Here is a 24,981-nt window from a genome sequence, read left to right as displayed (position 1 = left end):
TTTTATATTCAAATCTCCATTCTTATTTACTTCTTACTGTTTGATATGTGGATTACTAAGTTGTGGGGTTTTTTAAATTTAAATTTTATGTTTTATTTTTAAAAATTTACATCCAAATTAGTTAGCATATAGTGCAACAATGATTTCAGGAGTAGATTCCTTAATGCCCCTCACCCATTTAGCCCAACCCCCTCCCACAACCCCTCCAGTAACCCTCAGTTTGTTCTCCATATTTATGAGTCTCTTCTGTTTTGTCCCCCTCCCTGTTTTGATATTATTTTTGTTTCCCTTCCCTTATGTTCATCTGTTTTGTCTCTTAAAGTCCTCATATGAGGGAAGTCATATGATTTTTGTCTTTCTCTGAATGACTAATTTCACTTAGCATAATACCCTCTAGTTCCATCCACGTAGTTGCAAATGGCAAGATTTCATTCTTTTTGATTGCTGAGTAATATTCCATTGTATATATATACCACATCTTCTTTATCCATTCATCCATGGATGGACATTTGGGCTCTTTCCATACTTTGGCTATTGTTGATAGTGCTGCTATAAACATGGAGGTGCATATGTCCCTTCGAAACAGCACACCTGTATCCCATGGATAAATGCCTAGTAGTGCAATTGCTGGGTTGTAGGGTAGTTCTATTTTTAGTTTTTTGAGGAACCTCCATACTGTTTTCGAGAGTGGCTGCACCAGCTTGCACTGCCACCAACGATGCAAAAGAGATCCTCTTTCTCCGCATACTCGCCAACATCTGTTGTTGCCTGAGTTGTTAATGTTAGCCATACTGACAGGTGTAAGGTGGTATCTCATTATGGTTTTGATTTGTATTTCCCTGATGATGAGTGATGTTGAGCATTTTTTCATGTGTCAGTTGGCCATCTGGATGTCTTCTTTGGAGAAGTGTCTATTCATGTCTTTTGCCCATTTCTTCACTGGATTATTTGTTTCTTGGGTGTTGAGTTTGATAAGTTCTGTATAGAGTTTGGATACTAAGTTGTGTTTAAATCTTCACACTGATGGCAAATTTGATGGCATTTATAGTTGTAGTTCTGACAATCTATATTTATTTAGTAGCAGTTTAGAAGTATGGCAAGTATCTAGTGCTATGAGCCTTTTATCACTAGCTAGTGACCCAGTTTATTTTTAGTAAGATAGATTTCTCTCTGATTCCAATACAGATGAAATCATTTTATTAGGTTAACATTGGCTTGGTATGTCCTTTTGCCAATAATTTACTTTCAACTTTTCTATATGTTTGTGTTTTAGGTATGATTCTCATAAAAAAATACACTGAATTTTTTATACTACTTTAACAATCTTTTCCCCTGGAAAATTTAGTACCTTTGCACAGATTAATGATTGCTGATATAGATTAACCTCACTTTTTTTTGCCTATTTATCACACATTTTCATTATTTCATTGTATATGTGTTCTTATTTCTATTTTATATCCTCTTTTAGATTGTGATGGATTTAGTTTTATTTCTATTGATTTGGTTTGGTTTGGTTTAGCTTTGTTTTATTTATTTTCCTTCACTAGATTGGAAATTATTGTATTCTGTTTTTATTTTTTAAAATTACATATTTCAATAAATGAAGTCTATAATTAGTATCCATACTCTTCCCTCAAACAGTAAAATACTGTAAAGGATTTTAACCCCAACTATTGTTCAAGATTTAGTTCCAGCTTGTTTTTGTTTCAACATTGACAAAGCAGACAATATTTTTATTGATTTTCAGGAAAATTATTTTTGAATTTACCCAAAAGCTTAGCATATTCTCTGCTCCCCATTTCTCCTTGAATCTCATACATTCTCCCTAGGATCCATGTTCTTTGAAGGTGACCTTTCAGAAGTTTCTTTAGTGATGATCAATTGGCAGTAGCTCTCACAACTACAATTTACTTGAAAATGTATTTATTTTGATCTCATTCTTAAAATATACTTTTGGGGCGCCTGGGTGGCTCAGTTGGTTAAGCGCCCGACTTCGGCTCAGGTCATGATCTCGCGGTCTGTGGGTTCGAGCTCCGCATCGGGCTCTGTGCTGACCGCTCAGAGCCTGGAGCCTGTTTCAGATTCTGTGTCTCCCTCTTTCTCTGACCCTCCCCTGTTCATGCTCTGTCTCTCTCTGTCTCAAAAATAAATAAACGTTAAAAAAAAAATGAAAGATACTTTTGCTGGAATTATAATTACAAGCTAACATTTTCTTTCTGTACCTCAAAGTTCTTATCCCATTCTTTTCTGACTTTATCAACATTCATTTATAGTAACATGCATAATATAATCTGTCTCCCTTAATTGCTTTTAACACTTTCTTTTTATTGTTGATATTTTGCAGTTTCACTAAGATGTTTCTGGCTCATTTTTCTCACTTTAGGTTCATAAAGCCCCTGAATCATGTACTTGGCATATTATATATGTTCTGCAAATTGTTCAATTATTATCTCTTCAAAACTTCTATCTTTCACATTTTATCTAATCTTTAGTTCTATGAATTAAAAAGGTATATGATAGATCTTATTGTTTTATCCTCTGTTTTTGACAATTTCTCTTTCATATTTTTCATTTCTTTGTTTCTTTCGATCTATATCCTGAGTACATTGCTGAGATATGTCTTCCATTTCACATTTTCTCTTTTCAACTTTGTCTAATCCCATGGTTCTAAGCCGCAAGAAATTTTACCCAACAAGGGACACTTGACAATGTCTGGAAGAATTTTTTATTGTCACAACCTGGTGGTTGCTACTCGAATCTCGTGGGTAGATAACAAAAATGCTGACAAACATCTCCTAATACATAGTGCACCCTCCGTAAAGAAAGAATTATCTGGCCCAAATGGTGATAGTGCTAAAGTTGAGAACACTTGATCTAACCTGTCTTTTAATCTATACATTGAGTTTGAAATTTCGAGCACTACTTTTTATTTGTAGAAGTTTTATTTGATCCTTGTTTTAAAACTACCAGGTCAACTTTGATAACCTATTTCTTCATCATACATTTCAATATCCACATTAATCTTTAGATGTATCTGATACCGTACAATTCCAATAACTCCTGTCTTTGTGAGTTTGATTCTATACTTTGTTGTTTCTGCTCTTACTCACGGTAGATTTTTAAATATATTTGTTATGTGAACTTAACTTCTTGAGATTTTATCTGTGAGAATTCTTTAAGACCTGTATTAAAAGCAGTGTTATTTAGCAGATCAGCAATATCAGCATCATCTGTGCACATGTTTGAAATGCAAATTTTCAGGCCCTCAATATATCTCCTGAATCAGAATGTTTGGGATGGGACCAAAAAAATCTATTTTTGTCTATATTCCCCAGTGACTCTTATTCACACTTAAGTCTGAAGATTTGAGAAGTACTGATGTAAAATATTCCTCCAGAGAGGATTTCCATTTCCTTTCTCAGGCATGGAAGCAGCACTAACCTAAGATTATTTTTAAATGATATTTTTAGTGGTCAAGGAGCATGGAAGTCATACCCATTCTAGTCCAAACTTATACAAAAACGTGGGATTTTGATTAGGAGTTCTCATAAAAGAATCTTTTTTGTTTTGTTTTTTGTTTGTTGATTTGTTTATTTCTGTTTTACCCAGAGCCAGAGCCAAGTCTTTTCAGGCAAACCTACTTCTGCGGGGTAGATCTTTTTCTTATTCATTCACTGAACATAAGTCACACCTGGGATCTTGGCTTTATGTAGGAATGAATGAACTGACCTCCCACTCTGCTTGGGCCCAGACATTTAACTCATGGCCCATTGAAAACCCAGGGTCTGGCCTCTCCACAATCAGTAGAAACCTACAGGGTAATTATTCCTATGCTTGCTCTCACCCCTCTCTTTCCCCCACCCAAAATAATACTTTCTTGTAATTTCTTCTCTCCAGCTGTCTATTATCTCATGTTAGAAACAAAAGAAAGACAAAATGAAAACTTTGGGGGATATTTTATCCAGTATTTTTAGAAGTCTAAACCAAAGGAAGTTTGTTTCTACACGTAATCCATCAGATTGTCAGAAACAGAAGACTTTATTTAGTTTTTATAATACCCAAAATTTTAGTGTGATATGAGTAACTGTTAAAATGACTAGCCATCTAGACCATGTACTAAAATATAATGCCTGCCTCTAGCCTGATAACCAAATGATTTCAGTTGCCCACAGCTACTGTGGAAATGAGCAAGGGCAGAGACAGCCTGTCAGTTACTTAATGATCTCAGTCAGGCAGAGAATTCAATATAGGCTAAGTAATAAATACTGACTCACAAGCACATATCCTCTAGCAAACGAGGTTCCAATGCACATTAGGACCCACAATAACTGCTTATTCCCATTGGTTTTAAATAAATAGGTACCCTATGCCAGCAAGAGCTTTATATTTTATTGTAAGGCATAAAAATATTATGTAATTCCCCAGGGGCCAACATAAACTATTCAGTCTTTTAAAACAGTTAGTTCCTGTCCAGTGTTTTTTATATGAGTTTTCAGAATCAGTTAGGTTTCTTCTCACATAATAAGTTTAGATATAGTCCTTCAGGGAAAGAAATGTATTGCAATTATAACCTTCAATTAACCATCGTATCTTGGTAACAATATTTTCTAAGTCCCCAGGCAAAATAAAGCACAGCTGCTTGAATTAGTGTTCCAATTCTCTCCTTCACTTTCATAAAGGAAACATTCAATATACATAATGATCTTATAAAATGCAGGAAAAGTGACAAAGGAAGTCAAGGAGAAGCAGCCAACCCTTGAAGTTTTCTAGTCATAGAATGTTAGAGAAATCCGTGCTGCATAATGACATTCTTATGACATTTTGTAGCTCTAACTAAATAGCTTTGTAGTCATTGCAGAGAACACCTTATGTAAGAGTGAACCATGTGAAATTGTTAGTATTCAACTATTTTTGACCTTCAAACTTATAAATTCCATAAGATTTCACTGAATATTTTAGGTTAATCTAATCTTCCCAGTTAAAATTGATCCCTGCCTTGTCTAGGACTATAAGGTTATGCAACAATTGAATTGAAGCCACTCTTTGGCATTACAAAACATAAAAAGGTAATCTAGCAGACATGCTAATAAGACAGAAATTTAAATACGCCTACTTTTCTTTCAGGACCACCAGTAAAAATTCTCTGTGGTATACCAATGGTATCAAATTTTGTTTAGATGTTCACTTTTGACCATGCTCTGATACTCTGTGGTTTTCATCCATGCAGCGTTCTTCTGATTCATTTTTCTCCATTTGTGCTGTTGTTCTGTGTGATGTGAGTCCATCCCTATCCATTCTGTCATGTCTCCATTTTTTGCTGCTTCTTCAGATTGCGCTGAACTGTAAGAGGTAAGCTCCATCAAAAAGAGGAAAAATTGACTCTTCTCTATGTCCAGGAAGAATTCTTTTTGTCCAAGGTATTCTAGAACTCTGCCCCTAAAATCAATACTTTCTAAACTATACTCTGAAAGGAATTTATAAGGAAAATAATTCCCTATAGCCACACCCCACCTAAAATGCCTTGAAAGCTCTTTCATACACGTTGTGAAGTCAGTACTTAATGCTAAGTATCTTCTACCAGGATGCACAGTAGAGTCCTTAGCTTTGTAGAGTCCTCAACAACTTCTTCAATTGTCTGTATAGTAAGATATATACTACAATACCCCCCAGAAAGTGGTATTATTCAGTGTCATCTTGACTATAGTATTTCAAGTCTGCTTTCATCCACCAGGTTGATGAGGATTATAATAAAAAGGCAATATTTGAGTTACTCTATGTCCTCATCCCTTAATGCAGATAGTGACATTTCTAAAAGTTACCTACTTTTACAGTTAACATGGATCAAATTCATCAGATAATAATCAACCCTCCTTTTCATGTTGTGCTGTATAGTTAATGGGAATTATTTTCATAATGATCTCGATTCCATTTCCAAACTTTAGATTAGGATTTCCTAGGGCAGATAACTGGTATTATCTGAGTTTTATTATAACTAGTTTTTGTGAACAGAAAATCAAAATTGCTTTTCATTCCAAATGCCCTGAGCTTTCTAAGCTTTCTTCTGAATGAGGCAAGCCAATGTACATAGGAAAAACCACAAAGCACAATTTGGATTTTTCATTCATCTATTATTAATCTTTTCAGTGTCATCTAATAGTTAAGGGCAACAAAAAGATCCTCTGCCCCATACATTTGAGTTAGGCTAATTTTCGACCTTGGTAATTCTGTAGGAGCCAGGGTTTACAACATAATGCCACCCTAACAGTGGTTCTGTCTTCCTGTCATTAAGCAATGAATCCCATTGCTTTATATTGGGAATGTGTCAAAATTTGATGGGTTGACAACAAATTCACATGACTCACCTTGCCTTCCAGACTGCCATTTTTACAGACAGATGTTCAAGCCTTTCTGTGTCTGGAAATATGACATATCTGAGATATGTATATACATATACATATCTGAGATATGTAGTAAAATAAATATTTAATACAAGAAAAGAGCATAGATGTTTAATCTGTATGTTATGGTACCCCAATACTGATAGGTTTAACGCAGAAAATCATTTGACCCTCTCAATCTCGTCTTTCTATTCCTGTGACCTACTACCAAATCTTGGCACCAATGCAGTGGATGATAGATTTTCATCATTAGTGTCCACTTTTTTTTTAAATGATAGGTTCTCACCATTAATGTTCATCTGGTACTCTACCTTTCCACATAGGTTAACTTTGCATGTAGTAGTGATGCATCATATGCTTTGTGATATTAAGTTCCTACATAAATATATTTCTTATCAGAATTCTTTATGGCTTCCTTTAAGTTGTGGACAATGAGAAAATGCTTAAAGGGCTAACTTACTAGAATCATTCAGTGTGTTTGAGATACTGTGGTATTCAAAGAATGAAGTAACCAACTCTGCCTAAGAGGAGAGACATTAAGGAAGGCTTCTTAGAGGAAGTAACTAAACTTATTAGTAAAAGTGGGAATTTACAAGATGGGAAAAAGGCTTAACAGCTCCACAAATCATGGAAACAACATGTGAAAAGGTGTAAGATGTCATAGTTAAGGGACTGTAACCTGTTCGATATAGTTAGACCATAGAGTACTTGATACAGAGATAGAAAGGGAGATGAACCAGATAACAAAGGTTGAGTATCTTTATTCGTGTTATGATTGAGATGGATGGAGCCTATAATAAATTTTAAATAGGAAAATGATATGATCATATATTTGTGTTTTAGAGAGTAACGTTACATGACTTTAATGCCCCATTTAAAAAAAAATGACTTTCTACACACATTCTAGAAATCATCTTTGTCAAGATTTATCTGTGTATATATTAAGACAATGCAGGTACCAAAGAGGAACTAGCAACAATTTGTACATTAGAAAGGCCTGGTATTGAATCCTGTGTTCACCTCTTCCCAGCTGTATGATCGTAGAAAAATTATGCCTCATTTTTAAAAACATTGAAATGAGGATATTATTTCTAGTCTAGAGGTTTATTATTATTATTCAGAATGACAACTCATAAAAGCTGATCAACATGTAATTGATACTCTCTATATATTAGCCCCTATTTTAATATTGTGGATTAATGAATTATTAAGAATATTATTGTTTGAAATGTTGAAAAGCGTTGGTTACTAATCAGCTTATGGCTATTAGGTAACTCTGAGTTGATGGCCAGTATTGTGATGTATTTTTTTTAAACTGGCTCAAGTTAAGTGTACATATTGTTGATGTATGTACTTTTTGTTACCTGTTGACCTTTATTTATTTAAAGGGAATGTTCCTTTATTTATTTATTTATTTATTTATTTATTTATTTATTTTATTTATTTTAGCTTGTGAAGATTTCAGTAGGTAGATGATCCTTAATAGTTTCTTGGTATTAACTGAAAGTTGTTTCTTCTTTTCTTTTTTTTTAAGCACATCTTGACATGACAAGATGGAACCATATTTCTGTTTTTTTGAAGAAATGCTCTGTTTTTCATTTATCAATTGAATAATTTCCTCTTTGTCAAACATTTTCAATTGAAACCATGCCCATTTAAGCAGAATCTTATCTGTTATTCATCACAAAGTAAGGGGGACAAAAGACTAACTCAACAAAATCTAATAAGCACTTCCTTTTCTTACTAGCCAAAATGCGCAGGAACAGTTGTACTTCTTTGGAGTGTGTGGATGGTCATAGATAATATTATTGTTGGAACAAGATCACTATTGACTCCCTTGATTAACATAAGACTAGTTCTAGAAATTGAATATTTGTTTGCTTCGGGTTAAAATTTTAGGTTTAACAAAAGCTTCATATTAAAAAACTCCTTTGAACATTATCTCACTGTCCTATGCAAATCCCAGCTGCCTCTTAAATATGCAATGATAAAGTCATGAAATTACTTGAGATTCTTCAAAAGGGGAAAGCTAAACACAGAAATCTACTTAAAATGTCTAATTCTTCAGTATGCAAATTTGCCTTCAAGGATTCATTTTCCAGAATTCCCACTACTGTTAACCATGCTACTACCAGTCTGCAGTCTGGGAAATATGACTAACCTAAATCAAGACATGGAGACTAAAATAAACTAAGAGTACTTAGTAATTCCCTTTAAGGTCGACCTATTGCTCACTAATCCGACATCATTCTTTCCTCCACAACCATCCTCAGGAAGCTCCTGTGGTAGCCAGAGCAGCTCTGTTTCTGGAATGTGCCCGTTTTGTTCACCGCTGCAACCGCGGCAACTGGCCAGAGTGGATGAAAGGGCATCACGTGAATATCACGAAGAAAGGCCTTTCCAGGGGACGCTCTCCCATTGTGGGCAACAAACGGAACCAGAAGCTACAGTGGAATGCTGCCAAGCTCTTCTACCAATGGGGAGACGTGAGCTTACGATTTTCTTATATAAAAATTCAGGTGCTTGGGTGAAGTGAAGAAGTTCTATGTTTTTGTTTGTTTGTTTGTTTGTTTGTTTGGGAGACAATTTATTGAGTATCTGTTATGTACCATGCACTGAAAAAAACATCTTAGGGGAAGATAAACTTAATTCATTTAATGTTCTCAATAAATCTATGAAGTTAGACATTATTTCCTGTCTCCTTCCTTGGTCCCCTACCTCCTTCCCCCCTATAAATATAGACATTCCCAGAATTTATTATAGTTTTTTTCTGCATAACCTCCCCCAGGAGTACATTTATTCCTGTATTTTTAACTGTAACCTATATGCCAGTAGCATAGACTTCTCTATCCATAGCACTGTTCAGATCCCAGGCCAGCATTACCAACTGTACTCTGGAAGCATTCACTCAATACCCTGAAACACAATCTGACCAAAATAAAACTCTTCTTCCAATATAAATACACCCTCATCTGCAACCTTTCCTGAACTTTCTATTCTTATAAATGGTAACACCATTTATCTAAGACGACAGCCTTTGAACATATTCCATCCTTCCTTCCCTTATTGATTCCATCTCTTCCATGTCACTGATGTCCTTTTAGGTCACATCTTTGTTCTTTTTCATCTGGATGGCTAAAATATTTTCTGATTTGGTCTTCTTCCCACAATCTCCCCTCATCTGACCCATCCTACACACTGCCAACAAAATGATCTCCAAATGGCAGAGCCCATCTGAAAGCAGAACATTCATACTTATCTCCCAGCTTCCAGATTTACCCTCTCTAATTCATTCTCCAAACTGCTCTCACAGTGATTAGGCTAAAATGCAAATCAGATTGTGTTTCTTACCAACTTACAATGCTTCAGTGGCCTTCCTTTTCCCTTGGGATAAAACCCAAATTGCTTAGCCTGACATCACTGCTCTCTCCACAGCCTTTATTCAAATTACAGCAAGATTATGGATGATGAAGTCAAATGACCTAATGTATCTAAAAGAACATTTATCTCAATCCTTTGTGTCTAACAGGTGTTCAGTAATAATAAGTTATTACATTAATTTCTGAAAGCAGGATACATGGTTTGTGCATTTCTAGGCAGTAAACACAGAGTCTCTCAAATGAGTAAGGGTTCTCCCCCATTCACACATTGCCTTTCATCACTCTTCAGAATACAAAATGAGGTTCAGCTTCAAGAACTATAGATCTAGGCCCAATCTACCCTCCCAGCCTTCCTGCACATGTTTCTCTCTCACAAAATTGTGCTTCAGCCAAGTGGCTTACTTGTCAGTCTCTGAACAGATCCGTGCACTTCCTTGACAGATCTTTTGGAACTCCCTACCTGGAGTATCCACTCCTCTTCTTCTCCATTAGCCCAAACACCAATTCTTCAGCATCTACAGCAATCTACAGAAAAGAGACACTGTATGATTCTCTGAACTGAATCTAATCTGTCCATCTCCTGAACTAATAAAATACTTTTTGTCTCTTTCATCAGTTAATGTGTTATTTTGATGTGTTGTTGCCTCCCCAGGAGGTTGTAAGCTCCTTGAGGGGAAAAGCAAAAGACAGATACCCTATGCTTGGATCTCAGACCACGGCTTGCTGAACAACCTTCAGCAAGTCTTTCAACCTCCCTCACCTTCCCAGTTGCCAAACAGTGACCCTTCTAGATGAAGGCTTGTAATCTACTAGGGCACATTCAGCAAAGATACTGGCATACTGTAACAATTTATTCAACTCTATGTTTTATGTACTACCTAACAAATTACTTCACTTAATAAATATTTGATGAAAAAAAAAGGAACAAACCTATCCCTAAGGCATTTTTCTAGCCTTGGAAGAGACAAAGAGCTCTAAATTATTATCTAGACATTTAGTGTTATCCAAGGCAAGTTCATTTTCTGAGCAACTCTTTAAGCTTTCTGAATTGTGGATTTAACTTAAATTGTTTAGTGTCAACATCCTGGAAAGATCCATATAGATTTTTCCCCCTTTGAATTTCACCATTAAGTTTGTTGGCTCCATTCCAGACCCATAATTGCATGTCTCCTTCTTTAGAGAGGATCTCCAAATAGTGGCATCAGGACAAGGCTTTTTGTTGAGGTAGTAGTTTTTATTTTTAATGTTTTTCTTTGTTTGCTTAAAACTTCTCAGGTTAGTGACTAAACTTTTAGGATGCCATGACACCTTTTTACAATGCTTTCCTTCTCATTGATATAGTTTTTGTTGCTTGTTACTTAATTCCAGAGTTTAAGGAGAGCTTTTTCTTTCCAGATAGTCAAGACATTCAAACGACTTGCGTTTTTATTTAAAGAGTTTTGGACGTATCCTCATCAATTTCTAGTACTTTGTCTAATTTCTTGCATGCCCAGAATTTAGCAACCTTTCTGAATATTTGAAAGAAGTAATACCAGAAGGAAGAAGAAAATTAGTTGGAATTTATACCTACGAATGCATAGACTGTCAAACCCCAAGTTCAGTGCTCATTTTAGCTTTTGACTCTCCTTCCTAAGCACGTGTCTTTTATTGTACACAGTTTGTAATTGGAACATAAAAAGAATTAGATAGAGGTGGTGTATTTTGTCTCTTCTTGTGGAAAATTCCTTTTGGCAAATCAGACAATGGTGCATGATGATTCAGAAGAACAGATAGCAGGTATTGGTTCCATGTTGATGTTGGATACTCTACCAAAGGAATGGTTAGTGTCTCTTACTCATTCATAGACTATCATGGAGTGGGAGAACAAAGTCTATAAAAAAGACATTACTTTGTACATAATGCCAGATATAAATAAAATTGCTGTACTAGAATTCTTGCCAACCTCCAAACTCATTAGCATGGCAGTGACATTCTCATAAAATAGCATAATCAGAAGCTCTCTGAGGAACTGAGAGTTCTTATTTTTTTACTACAACAAAATCCTCCATTAAAAACAACTTTGCACTCCCTTATATGAGACCTATGAAATAAATGTCCTTCAAGTAAGTGGAAATACATTCAGAAAAAAAAATTTGTATGAGAACACAAAGGTTTTGTTCCAGTTCCTACAAGTCTTCAGACTAAATGACCTTGGAGATAGTGTCAATGCCATCCACCCCTGGGTTTCTACATAAAGAAACGTGGTGAGTACAGCACATTGGCATATAGAGGAGGCTTATGTATCAGTGTCAATCTCTTTGTTTAATATGCCCTACTAGATGATATATACCTTCCCATTAACAGTTGCTTATGGCCTCTGTAATGTGAAAGCCTATTTTTCAGTCTGACATGCTTTGTGCTGTTTCACTCTTTTTCTCCCATGCTAGGCAATTGGCATCCGGTTGAATGAGCTGTGCCATGGGGAAAGTGAAAGCCCCGCCAACCTTCTGGGTCTCATTTATGATGAGGAAACCAAGAGGAGACTGAGAAAGGAGGATGAGGAGGAAGACTTTTTAGATGACAGTAAGGAGACTCCCTTTACTACAAGAACCCCTGCTTGTAAGAATCTTTGCTTTAGGAGCACTTAATATTTCTCTTTCCTCTTTCATATTCTTACCACCTTCCCATGTCTCCCCACTGCTCCTTTTCCCTGATTCCCTGTGCATGGATGTAACGCATGTGCATAAAGCCACACAAAGAGAGGGCAAGAACCAAAAAGAGAAGACCATAGACAGACACAAGGAGTTGCAGCCAATACAGAACATCCAATGCTTTGTAGTCTGTGACTCTTACTATTATACAAAGGTTAGTATTAGGCCTCTCTGAGAAAATTGTGGAAAATTACTGACCCAGAAGAGGTTCACTCAGGTTTTGCATTTTGTTATTGCTCTTGGAGATTAAAAAAAAAATGGACCAAATAAAATCGAACATGAAATGCTTCCCAAATCATTAAAATAGTGAATTATTTGATTATAGTTTTTAACATGAATTTTAAATATTAAACAATTCAGATTTTTAGAAGTGTGAATGTCTGCTGTACTGTACTTCTTTGCTAAAATTAGAAGTGAGTCCCACCATAGACAAAGAGATTCCTGTACACTCCTCTTCAACACCATTTTGTGCATACGTGTGTTGTATACCATACAAGCTTGTTGTGTATGTGTACTACTACCTAAATAAAATTCCTAAATGGTTATGGAATTGGTGACATTATCTGATGAAGACAATAATACCTCTTCCTCTTGCCTTTCCCCAGTGGTTTGAAATTCAGACTCCCTGATTATATGTTAAAGACTGTTGTTAGTTAAGCAATGCCAAGATGACTTCATCTTTCTAGTCTTAAAGTGTAAAAGGATGGCTGGGTGTAATATTGAGCATAATTAAATAATAAACAAAGAAAACTTATTGTCTTCTTTTCCACTTTCATACCAATGATTTTTTTGCAATTTTTTTCATCATTTTGCACTTTCTCATCCTTTATCACATCAGAGCAAATATTCTTGACTTAGCTGCTAACAAAATACCAAATTCTGATATCAGTATTTCAGCCTACCAAGTGAACATTGGCCCCCAAAGATTCCCTCAAGTTCACAGGAGTCTAGACTATCCTAGAATGCCTTTGGATAATTGAATGGAGAATAGAATTGGGTCTGGCCTTAAGACCACTTGAGGACTATCCAGCAATCACAGAACCTAGTGAAGACCCACCAGAAGACATCTCCAAACTGCCCTGGATCTCCTAAGCATCCTTCAGACACAGATGAGCTAAAGCACCATTAGACGGATACATCCTCACAGCCCAAAATGAGCTTTAATCTCCATGAGACCACATAAGTGTCGTTTACTGATATGTTATGCCTGGTACTTGGGTTTTTGATGAGAGCATGTAGGACTCAATCATTGTTCATTTTTTTTTTTAATTTTTTTTCAACGTTTTTTATTTATTTTTGGGACAGAGAGAGACAGAGAATGAACGGGGGAGGGGCAGAGAGAGAGGGAGACACAGAATCGGAAACAGGCTCCAGGCTCCGAGCCATCAGCCCAGAGCCTGACGCGGGGCTCGAACTCACAGACCGCGAGATCGTGACCTGGCTGAAGTCGGACGCTTAACCGACTGCGCCACCCAGGCGCCCCAATCATTGTTCATTTTAACAAAACATTTCAGATGATAGTTGCAAGAGGGCCTGTACTAAGACCAAGTTCACTCTTTACAGGATTGACAAGAAGAATCTGGATGATAATCTCAGGACAACATCCAGAAGTTTATACTGAATATGTAGTGTTTGATCATTTTTTAAAAACTATTGCACATCCAAACAATTTAGTCTAAGCTTATGTAGCCTGCATTGAAGAGAAGATTGAAATGTCTGGTTTAGTTCTGCTTTCTTGTCAGTACATAGCTCATCTTGCACTTAAAAGGTAATTATGGCTCGAGCACCTGGGTGGCTCAGTCGTTAAGTGTCTGACTCTTGACCTTGTCTCAGGTCATGAGCTCATGGTTTGTGAGATCAAGCCCCGTGTCAGACTCTGTGCGGATAGCATGAGCCTGCTTGGGATTCTCTTTCTCCCTCTCTCTCTGCCCCTCTTCTACTAGCCCACATGCACTCTCCCTCTCCAACAAAATAAATAAATAAACTTAAAAAATTAGTAAGTAAAATAAAAGATAATTATGGCTCAAGTAAATATCATCTAGAAATTCCAGAGGACTTTGTCTCTTCCGTTCTTAACAAGAGGCTGTGTCTCCAGCCACATACTATCTCTGGAGAAAAAGTAATGGTTTTCATGAGGAAATCACATATCTTCAGAAAGAACATCATTTCCACCCTCTCTCAGCTAAGCCATAATATATACATGCTATTCAATTAAGAAAGCCTAATACACAGGAAATATTTTAGAAAGATATTTAGGAATGTTGATCTGTAGTTGTGATTGCTTGATGCCTTGATTCAAATAGATAACTATTTTCTTTCTTTTATGAGAGGCAGAACTTGACATTACTTTGGTCTTCTTTTCTGAATGTTGATAAGTAATCAGTATATTTCTGTAGGATTAGTGACGACATGTATCTGAGAACAAATCCTAAGAATTTTAAAAATCTCTATGGTGTCACCTTGGCCATTATCTGCCTCTATAGTAAAATCCATTGTTAGATCTATGATGGAGGCAACATTTTACTCTCCAAAGACTGATATTCTTCAGAATAAAAGAGAATATTTTTATACTTCTAGTGTAGCTATGCTTTAATATGATAGGCCAATTTGTATAAAGTGTATGATACAAGTGACCAAGTATGTCTTGTCTATGCTGCAGAAACACATCTGGGCTAAACTGGAAGCAACATCACTGCCCTCAAGATGTCTCTCACAAAATAAGGTGGCGAGATTCGTGTAGTCCCAAAAGTAGTTCACTACCCTTTACGCGGTCTAAATCTGACTAAATTAGCAATGTGACAATCTTGCAAGACTGCTTTCCATTTCTGTTTTTGTTAAAAGGCTTTCTAGTTTAGTGGACTGTGTTATGTTATGCTATGAGTCTTAAGGAAAATAATTTAGTTCATATTGATTGATATCTTAATACTAAACAATACTAGTTATAGAATTACAAAATGGAGGAAGAGAGAGGTATATGGTAATGCATAGATCGTGCTAAAAGGAATAGGTAAATTGAACATGTATAGGTAACATTCTCATATGCAATTTCATTTTGGACATGTATAGGTGACATTCTCATTTGCAATTTGATTTTACACATGTGTAGCTTTGTCCATCAAACCGTGCCTCTGTGTATGTTTTATTGATTCGTTTATTTAGGAAGGAACTCTTTCATTCCATAGGTACTGTGAACCCCTCTAAATGTGGCTGCCCCTTTGCCTTGAAGATGGCGGCGTGCCAGCTTCTCCTGGAGATTACCACCTTCCTTCGAGAAACCTTTTCTTGCCTGCCCAGACCACGCACTGAGCCTCTGGTGGTAAGTCAAGCATGTGTGTTAATAATCAGGTTACTTGGAGAGGCCAGACATGTGGCTAGGTTTTGAGTAACCACAATTTCCTCAAATGCTCAATGGCCAAATGTATCATATAACTTAAAAATTCAACCAAGGGATTTTCATATATAAAAAGAAAGAAATCTTATTTTATATTGCAAAAAATAAGAGTAATAACTCTGAAATTGACCTTGAAATCACTGAAGATAACACCACTGGGTCCAACATTGTACTGATCGCTGTCAGTTATGCTGGGAATGTCTAATACAAGAAGAGGCTATAAAGCAACAAAAGCATTCCTTTGAGGTCTTAGAGACTGCATCTCGAAGACACAGGGTCTACGGAAATGGAATGTGTGCTCCAAACTGGAATCGTGAGTGGGATTATAAAGGCAAAAGCCACAAGGTTACAAAACTTGTTTTAAAAGACGTAATGATTGGTGCTGGCCAAGTTGAAGCTATCTGCTGCAGGATTGGCTATTTAGCTAACAGGTGTTACATTATCTCTATTTTAATCCAAAGGAGAAGGGTGTGTACCAGGAGGTGGTGGAGTTGAACTTGACAAATGGCAATTGACAAAAGTAAAAACTTCATGGTGTTGTGGAGACTAAAACAGAACACATACACAGACCTTACTTCCTCAATATCCTCTGTCCTCTATTTTGAGTGACTGTCTGAGCAATGCTTACTTCATTTTGAATCTTCTTTCACAAGCCTTTAAGTTCCTTTACTCTGCAAACTATGAGGAGTTTTATGACCAGCATTCTCCAGAAATCACTGGCAGAATCTTTCTGTCATAAAAATCTAACTGCTCATAAATCCTTATAGAAATGTGCTTCCAATGAGTTTTCTCATTTAAGTTATGGGGAAAAAATTTTATTTAAGTATTTAGCACGTAGACATCTCTAAACATACACTTTTATTACTACAGTACTTCTTATGGATCTGGATGGGCAGAAGAAGACTGTACACACACACACACACACACACACACACACATGCACGCGTGCACACGCATACCCACATGCACACACATGCACACACATTATACTCCTGTACCGCTGGAGCCTGATTCGTTTAGCAGAGTATACCAACACTCTGCAAGGACCAGGAGTCTTCACAGAGTATTGAGATGGGCACACGTCAGAGCCGATTTTCCTTGGCTCTTAATCCTCTAATAGGCACCAAGTTTCCAGTGGTTCTTTTATTACAGGCACCGCCCAGCCAGAGCTGAGAAACCAGACAAATTCTCTTATTTATTTATTTTTTTTACACAAGACTTAGACTACTCTACCAGAAAAATTGTTACACGATCCATGTGCTTCTACTTTAGCCAATTTTACACTCCACCAGCAGTCCTGCTTTTTTGACCAGACTCGGCATGAACAAGGCCATACCCCAATCCCTGGGAGAAAACAAAAGAATCCATGCTATTATCCCTGAGCACTGCCTCTACCTCTGGTTCTCCAATGTCTGGAAGACCTGTTTCCTCACACTCGGAAACATAAAATGGATATTTTTACATTGGAAACATTTATAGGTAAAAGGTATGTTTTCAACAGAAACATACCAGCATTGGACTGCAAAACTACATTATCTGAATGTCAGAAAGGGACGTTTACTGTCCTGATTTCACTTCCTATTAACCTAGGCCTTTAATTTTCTGAATGTCACCTCGACTATTATATTGAGACTACTCTATGAAATCAAACCAAGGCCAGCACATGTGTTTGAAGCCAAGTGGGATGAAATATGTGATCTGTAAGGCCTCTACTAGTGTTATTTTTTCAACATTCTAATTATACTGAAGCCTTCATAAAAGCATGGTGGTACATCTACTTTTCATTTTTCAAATTTTTATTGGTCCCCATTTAGATCCATTGTGATTTTTGAAAATAAGAATCTTAAAGTCTGATTCAGTTATTTTTGTTCTCCCTTTCAACTCCACAAAGCTATAGTTTAATGTCCCTTGTCATTATAACAAGTTTCATTTTTAAAAAATCAACCAGATCTGTTAAAAATTATTGTATAACCAACTGGCAGACTAGTAGAAGATGGCAAGAAATTAAGCTAAATGATCCTTTGGTCATTCAGTCAATGAGAGGAAGGTTTTCACTGCTATATCACCCTGAACAAGGTCTCAGGGATCTTTTATTCAATACACTAGGACTTTCATTGTCAAATGTAGATTTATGTATTATGTTGAGATGTGACCTTTATAAAATAAATGGCAAGAAGATTTTTCTCCTGTTTAATCTAACAACAGTTGATGGTAAACAAAAAGAAAAAACACCCTTCAAGTTACTTTCCAACCTACTATAAGGAAACCAGTATGATAAAACTGTTTTACCAACACAGAAGCTGTTAAAAATTAAATTATTAATTAAAATTAAATTATTAAATAAAATTAAAATATTATTTTAGCAAAATGCCTCTGGCAAGAGTATTTATGGATCTTCAGAATTTTTTTTAATTCAGTAACATTTTTAATAATAGTAAAAAAAAAACCACACTAATATATGAAATAATAAAAGTATAAGGTAGTAAAATAATCAGATGAGATGCTATGGATATTCTAGAATCTGAGGCTTGAGAATGGAAGAAAATCAGGGACATAAACTTTCTATCAAGAAAAAAGTTTTTTCTGGGAACGCAAGCTGGTGCAGCCACTCTGGAAAACAGGATGGAGGTTCCTCAAAAAACTAAAAATAGAACTACCCTACAACCCAGCAATTGCACTACTGGGCATTTTTCCAAGGGATACAGGAGTGCTGTTTCGAAGGGACACATGCACCTCCATGTTTATAGCAGCACTATCAACAATAGCCAAAGTATGGAAAGAGCCCAAATGTCCATCCATGGATGAATGGATAAAGAAGATGTGGTATATATATACAATGGAGTATTACCCGGCAATCAAAAAGAATGAAATCTTGCCATTTGCAATTATGTGGATGGAACTAGAGGGTATTATGCTAAGTGAAATTAGTCAGTCAGAGAAAGACAAAAATCATATGACTTCACTCATATGAAAACTTTAAGAGACAAAACAGATGAACATAACGGAGGGGAAACAAAAATAATATAAAAACAGAGAGGGGGACAAAACAGAAGAGACTCATAAATATGGAGAACAAACTGAGGGGTTGTGGGAGGGGGGATGGGCTAAATGGGTAAGGGACACTAAGGAATCTACTCCTGAAATCATTGTTGCATTATCTGCTAACTAATTTGGATGTAAAATTTAAAAAAATTAAAAATAAAGCAAGTTAAAAAAAAAGAAATAAAGAAAAAAGAAAAAAAGTCTTTTTGTCAGAAATTGCCATAAGACCCTTTCTTTTTTTTTAAATTTTTTTTTTAAACGTTTATTTATTTTTGAGACAGAGAGAGAGCATGAACGGGGGAGGGTCAGAGAGAGAGAGGGAGACACAGAATCAGAAACAGCCTCCAGGCTCTGAGCTGTCAGCACAGAGCCCCACGCGGGGCTTGAACTCATGAACCTCGAGATCATGACCTGAGCCGAAGTCAGACGCTTAACAGACTGAGCCACCCAGGCGCCCCATAAGACCCTTTCTAAGATGGATGGGATTTTTGTGCAAAATATCTGTTTGAAGAAGTCCTAGTTATACCCAAATTGTTGGGAGAGTAATCAAAAGAATCTGAAGTACAAATAATTAAAATAAAAGTTAATTAGCTTATCCACAGTTGTTTCTTGGAGAGGGTCAGGAAATCCCAGGAAGCCACCTACTGGATTGGTGGGGGCATAGAGGTGAAAGAAAAGGCAAAATGACATCAAAAGCTTTTAAAAATTATTAAAATACGTTTTTACCAACTTAATTTTTTCTCAGATCCCTAGATACAACTTAAATAATGGGTTTTTTTTTGTTTTTTTAAGAGCTTCTGGTAGCATTTTTATTCATTGTTTCATAAGCCATACTAACAAATAATGTTTTTAAAAAAGAAAAAGAAAAAATAGCTTTGTTACAAGATTTATAATCAAAATAGCATAATAATCAAATTTTTTCTAAATATTAATTTTCAAACAATATTGAGAACAATAAAGAAATCATTTTTGAATAGAGAACTTTGTAAAACTGCTGGTCTATTCAAATGTTTACCAACTGAATTAGTGAAACCAATAACCACTGGGCAAGCAACATGAATTAAAACAAGTAATTCTCCTCCAATGGATAGATGAGTCCACCATAATAAAGTAAAAAGCAGTAAGGAAGTCTCTTGTCTACACTCATTCATTAGAGAAAGCAACATATTGGATGCTTTTATGCAAGATTTTGCTAGAGGCTATGCCAAATGTGCTGATGGAATTTAACAAATTGGGTTATGAAAAATATACTGCTGGATTCCAAATGTTCCTAAAGTTAAAAAATCAGAAGCAAAACACAATTCACATATACCAAGGCTAACTGATGGATGTTTATTGAGAATAAGACTACGAACAAGGTGGTGCGATAGTTACAGGAAAGGGAATAGGGAGGTTACAGAGGTAATTATATCGAAACAGGAGAACCAACATATAAAAAATTATTTCCCGGCCACAAAGAGTGGCCATGAAAAGGGGGCAGAAGGGCCATGGTTGGCCATAGAAGGGGCTGGAAAGACCTGAAGAACAGTTCTATAAGAGGTCACATTTGAATGTAGCTTTGAAAGATAGATGAGATTTTGACAAATGGATAAAAGAAGAAATTGGAACTGCTTTTGAGAATCAGAGTTTTTACATTAGTTTTTGTCCCAAGTAAGAAATTTATCTAATTAAGTTTGGCTAACAAAATTGAAAATATATTAGGTTTTCTACTTGTTTTCTAAAAGGGATTAATTTCAGGGAACCAATTATATTCTTAGAATATTTTTTGACAATGCTAAATAGATTCTATGTAGTTCCTTTATTTTTCTAGATGTGATGTAATTTTCTAGGTACCGAAATGTAACTTCTGTTCTTAATCAAAAGGAAAAGAAGAAACAACATGTAAAGTCTAAAGTTTCATTTATTAATAACAATTAAAAGCATTAGATTTTAATTTTGGTGCAAACTAGTTTTTTTTTAATTTTTTTTGTTTTCCATATCTAGTTGAATCTGAGAACTTACATCGTGTTTGGGGGAAAAATGCTCTATAGAAACAAAATTAGCATTTTATATAGTTTTCCTTTATCAACTCCTCCAAGAGTGTTTTACAGCTAACAATTAACTATGGTCTTCTGGTTGAATAAGTCTCCATTCACAGAACAGGTCAAATTTTCAATTGGGGGCCTCATTGACCAAGCTCCTACAAAATAGTTTCCCTCCCCAAGGCTTACTTTAGGTTACTGGCTCACTCTGTTCACAAGCAGATAGATAGTCATGGAACCCCTCTAATCCTGAGGTCCTTCTAGAAGAGAGTGAGAAATATCTCTAATGCCTGATAGTATTTTGAGACTCCGGCCCTCACATATGAGATTTCTTAAGCCTGAAATGCCTTTTTCCATTTGTTTGCTGAGCCAACTTTAAGTCCTCAGGACAAAACTCCAACATCACCTCTTTATTCATTTTCTATTTCTGTAGAAATTTAGCTACTTAAAAAAGTGTAAACATTGTACCTTACATTTCTAGAAATCAGAAGACTCACACAGGTCTTACTGGGCTAGAGTCAAGGTGTTAAGAAAGCTGCACTCTTTTCTGGGACTCTAGAGAAGACTCTTTCCTTGCCTTTTTTCCATCTTCTTGGGCAACTCACATTGCTTGGCTCATGGTCCTTTTTTCCATCTTCAAAGCCAGTGATTTGGCATCTCTCTCACTCTTCTTCCATAGTTATATTCTCCTTTGACCACAGTCTGGAAAAACTTTCTGCTTTTAAGGATTTGTGTGATTAGGCCAAGCCCGCTTAGCTAATTCAGGATAATTTCCCATCTCAAGATCTCTAACCTAAATCAGCATGCACAAAGTTCCTATTGCAATGTAAGGTAACATATTTACCTCTTCCAAGGGTTAAGGCATAGACATATGTGGGGGTCCATTATTCTGCCTCCAAATCTGATTTCTAAGTTCCTACTCACTCTCTCTCAGTCTAGGAATTTATCTTTTGTTTCCCTTCTGAGTCTCTGTCTCAGGATTTTGAGTTCGTTTAGGGCAAGAACCATTTCTTATTTATCCCCCAGTACATAATACATTCATATTTAGTACACTCAGTGCATAATCATTTAATAAACACATGAATGCCAAAGGTGTAGGCTAAACTGTGGACAAAGTGTTAGAAGGGGAGCAAGCTAATTCTAGATTTGGAACAAGGTCTGTGCTTTTTGAAGATAAAGTATGAAGAAAAGGGGAAAACTATGAGTTAGAGAAGTTTTTTTTTTTTAATTCAAGAAATATGTTTATTGGCCACAACCTGAAATTGGCATTAGATAAAGAAGAATTTGGCTCTGTGCAAATTCAGCTGCGTGCAATTCAAAATGGAGGGAGGTTTACCACAAGACCAATGCAGCACTGAGGAGGTGCCAGCATTCATGTACTCCTCACTAACATTGCAGGACTTAGAGAGCTGCAGACTTCGTTTGGATCCTGAGTTGGACCGGCACAGATATGAGAGGAAGATCAGCTTTGCTGGGGTCCTGGATGAAAATGAAGACTCAAAAGATTCCCTCCACAGTAGTAGCCACACCCTCAAATCAGATGCAGGTGCTGAGGAGAAGAAAGGTATGGAAAGCAAGAATTTTTTTCCTGTTTCAGTGTTTCTCATAGGATATTTGGCCTGGGGTCTAAACCACAGAATTGTGCACCCCAAGTCCAAAACTGTTGGCTTCATACAGTACTGTGTCCACTTAATGAGGTAGGAAACCACGCTAGTTAGCAGCTGGACTCGACAGTCGGAGAAGTTCCGATTGTAATTCCGGCTCAGCAACTCTCCATATCCCTACCGATGCCACCAGGTAGTCATCAGATGAACCATTATTTCACGTACCAATAAGGAAGAAACAATACTTCCAATTCAGCCCTTATGCAATACTTTCTTATCATTTAATTCTTAAAGAAAGAGGACTTTCAGACTTAATTAGATATCAAATTTTATTATTAATATATATCATTCTTGTGCAGCCAAAGAAAACGGAAAGTATAAATAGAATAAATGGTTTAAAGTCTTTCTAAACAATCTTCAATTCCAGGTTCAAATTTCTTAATCACTTTGCAACTCAGAATTGTCAGTGTCCATGTTTTCTCTATATGACAATGTCCTCTGTGTCATTAGAATATTAATAACACACCATTAAATAGATCTGTAAAGGAAGTAAAGCTGTTGGTGCTAGGTACTTGAGCCAACATGCGTTTGTACGAAACTAGCCTACCCTCATACTCAATACCTCCTTCAAGAATGTTGCCAAGCACATCTGACTTACCACCGCATGCACTCCGTCACCCAACTACCGTTTGACTCCCTGGTGTTAAAAGACACTCTGGCACCCATTCTGTACATCTTGTTGCTGGTGCTTTAGATGCTCACATGGACATAAGCAATAGCAAACGTGTCACAACAGCTACCTGGCACTAGTTATCTTAAGATGGCCTCAACTGTAACACAAATATCAATTTCAGATATATGAAAATGTGAAAGTATGCACTTCAAATGGTAAAATGTAACAACCAGCTGTATGACCTTGTCCAAGTTACTGACCTTCTAAGCCACAGTTTTCTGCTCTGTAAAATTAGGTTATTAACACCTACCACATTGTGATATTGAAAGCTTTAAATGAGACAATACGAGCAAAGCATAAACGTAGTACCTGGTACCTAGATTTGGTATAGGATAAATAATTGTTGTCACTGTGGTAGGTTTTATTAACATAATGAGTGTACAGACTAGAACCGCAGAAAATTCTAAATATAAGCTAAAGATTACCAAGTTTTAAGTTGCTTTCAAGAGATCCTTAAACTGTTAACGTCTCTGATTTTGCTACTTCTTTTTTCTTTTTTTGGGGGGGGGGGTATTTCTTAAACTCCACCACCCTTCATTGCGTTTTTCTAATGAATTTCAATTAAAAGAATATCAGTACATTTGTTAAGAGTCAAACACGATTTTATGCATTTATGTATTTTCTGGTATCCTAAAGACAATGACCCAATAAATGTTGGATAACTGAAGGAATGAAGGAATCTAGGAAGGAATAGCCCTGGATAGAGAAAACAGAAAATCTTTAAAATTTTCTAAGAAATTGATATACACTGGAAAAAAAATTTAATATTTTAAGATCAGATTGTTGTCATGACACTTTTCAAATGCAAATAATAACTATATTGTATTGAATTTATGGTCAACCAAGCGTTTACTAGCCAAGTCTTAGCAATTTTTGAGCATGAAGGAGTATCAACTCAATATATTTTTCTACTGTTACTTTTTCAGATAATGTTAACTGCATATGATGAAAAACTTACATTTTTAAAGATATCCCAAGGGGATTTTATTTTGCCTATTCAAAGTTATTATGCTAATTATTACTTAAAGTAGCTGAAATAAATATTCCTAATATGGACATGGTTAAACTTGAACAGAATAAATTCCACGCCATTTTAAAAAATAAAATATCAGATTAATTTTTAAGAACACTTTAATTTCATGTTTATCATTTATGTAAATTTCCTTTGATGTTCAAAACCGCAAATGCTTAGTGTTTTTTCTCCTCATGGAATGACTACGTTAATATATGAATGTTGTTTAAGAAGTGAGCAGAAAACTGAAACTATAAATAAAATGAGAACATATTCATAAAACGTCCTTTACTGGCTGGCAAAATCTTGAAGATTCCTAAGTATTCCTTAATCCTTTGACAAGTTGATAGCAGATGCTAAAGTCATAAGTACTCTGCTAAATGATATTATTAAAAGTTTATTTAAAATTTCATGCCATCTGTTTTTATAAAAGCTAAAAATGTTGTTCTTGAAGTAAACAACTTGAGGACAATTCAGATTCTACCAGGGAAAACAAATGTGAAACAATCCTCAAACTAAAATGTCTGCCTAAAATCCCCAAGCAAGGTCTGTCCCATCGTTTTACCCACATTCCAAATACAAACGAAGACTGGTATTCCAAAATACAGACACCACGATGTGTCTAATTACTCAACAATCATCTACTGAACACCTGGTGTATGCCAGGCACGATTCCAGGGTCCCAGAATACGGCAACCAACAGGAAAAAT

The 24,981-nt window shown here is 36.0% G+C and overlaps 1 protein-coding gene across 1 annotated transcript in view; it reads left to right on the top strand.

Annotated features, from left to right (window-relative positions):
* The window catches only part of UNC80 (unc-80 homolog, NALCN channel complex subunit), a 225,344-nt gene that overhangs the window by 86,369 nt on the left and 113,994 nt on the right, over positions 1-24,981 (top strand). Inside the window, 4 exon segments of the mRNA XM_053905349.1 lie at positions 8,672-8,884; positions 12,205-12,340; positions 15,651-15,784; positions 22,321-22,486. Of these exon segments, the coding sequence (XP_053761324.1) occupies positions 8,672-8,884; positions 12,205-12,340; positions 15,651-15,784; positions 22,321-22,486 (649 nt within the window).

The sequence above is a fragment of the Panthera pardus genome, unplaced genomic scaffold (assembly GCF_024362965.1).
Source record: "Panthera pardus isolate Hobbes unplaced genomic scaffold, ASM2436296v1 HiC_scaffold_10, whole genome shotgun sequence".
NCBI classification, from domain to species: domain Eukaryota; kingdom Metazoa; phylum Chordata; class Mammalia; order Carnivora; family Felidae; genus Panthera; species Panthera pardus.
Note: the sequence above shows the minus strand (reverse complement) of the source record. Positions and strands in the feature narration are given on the sequence as shown.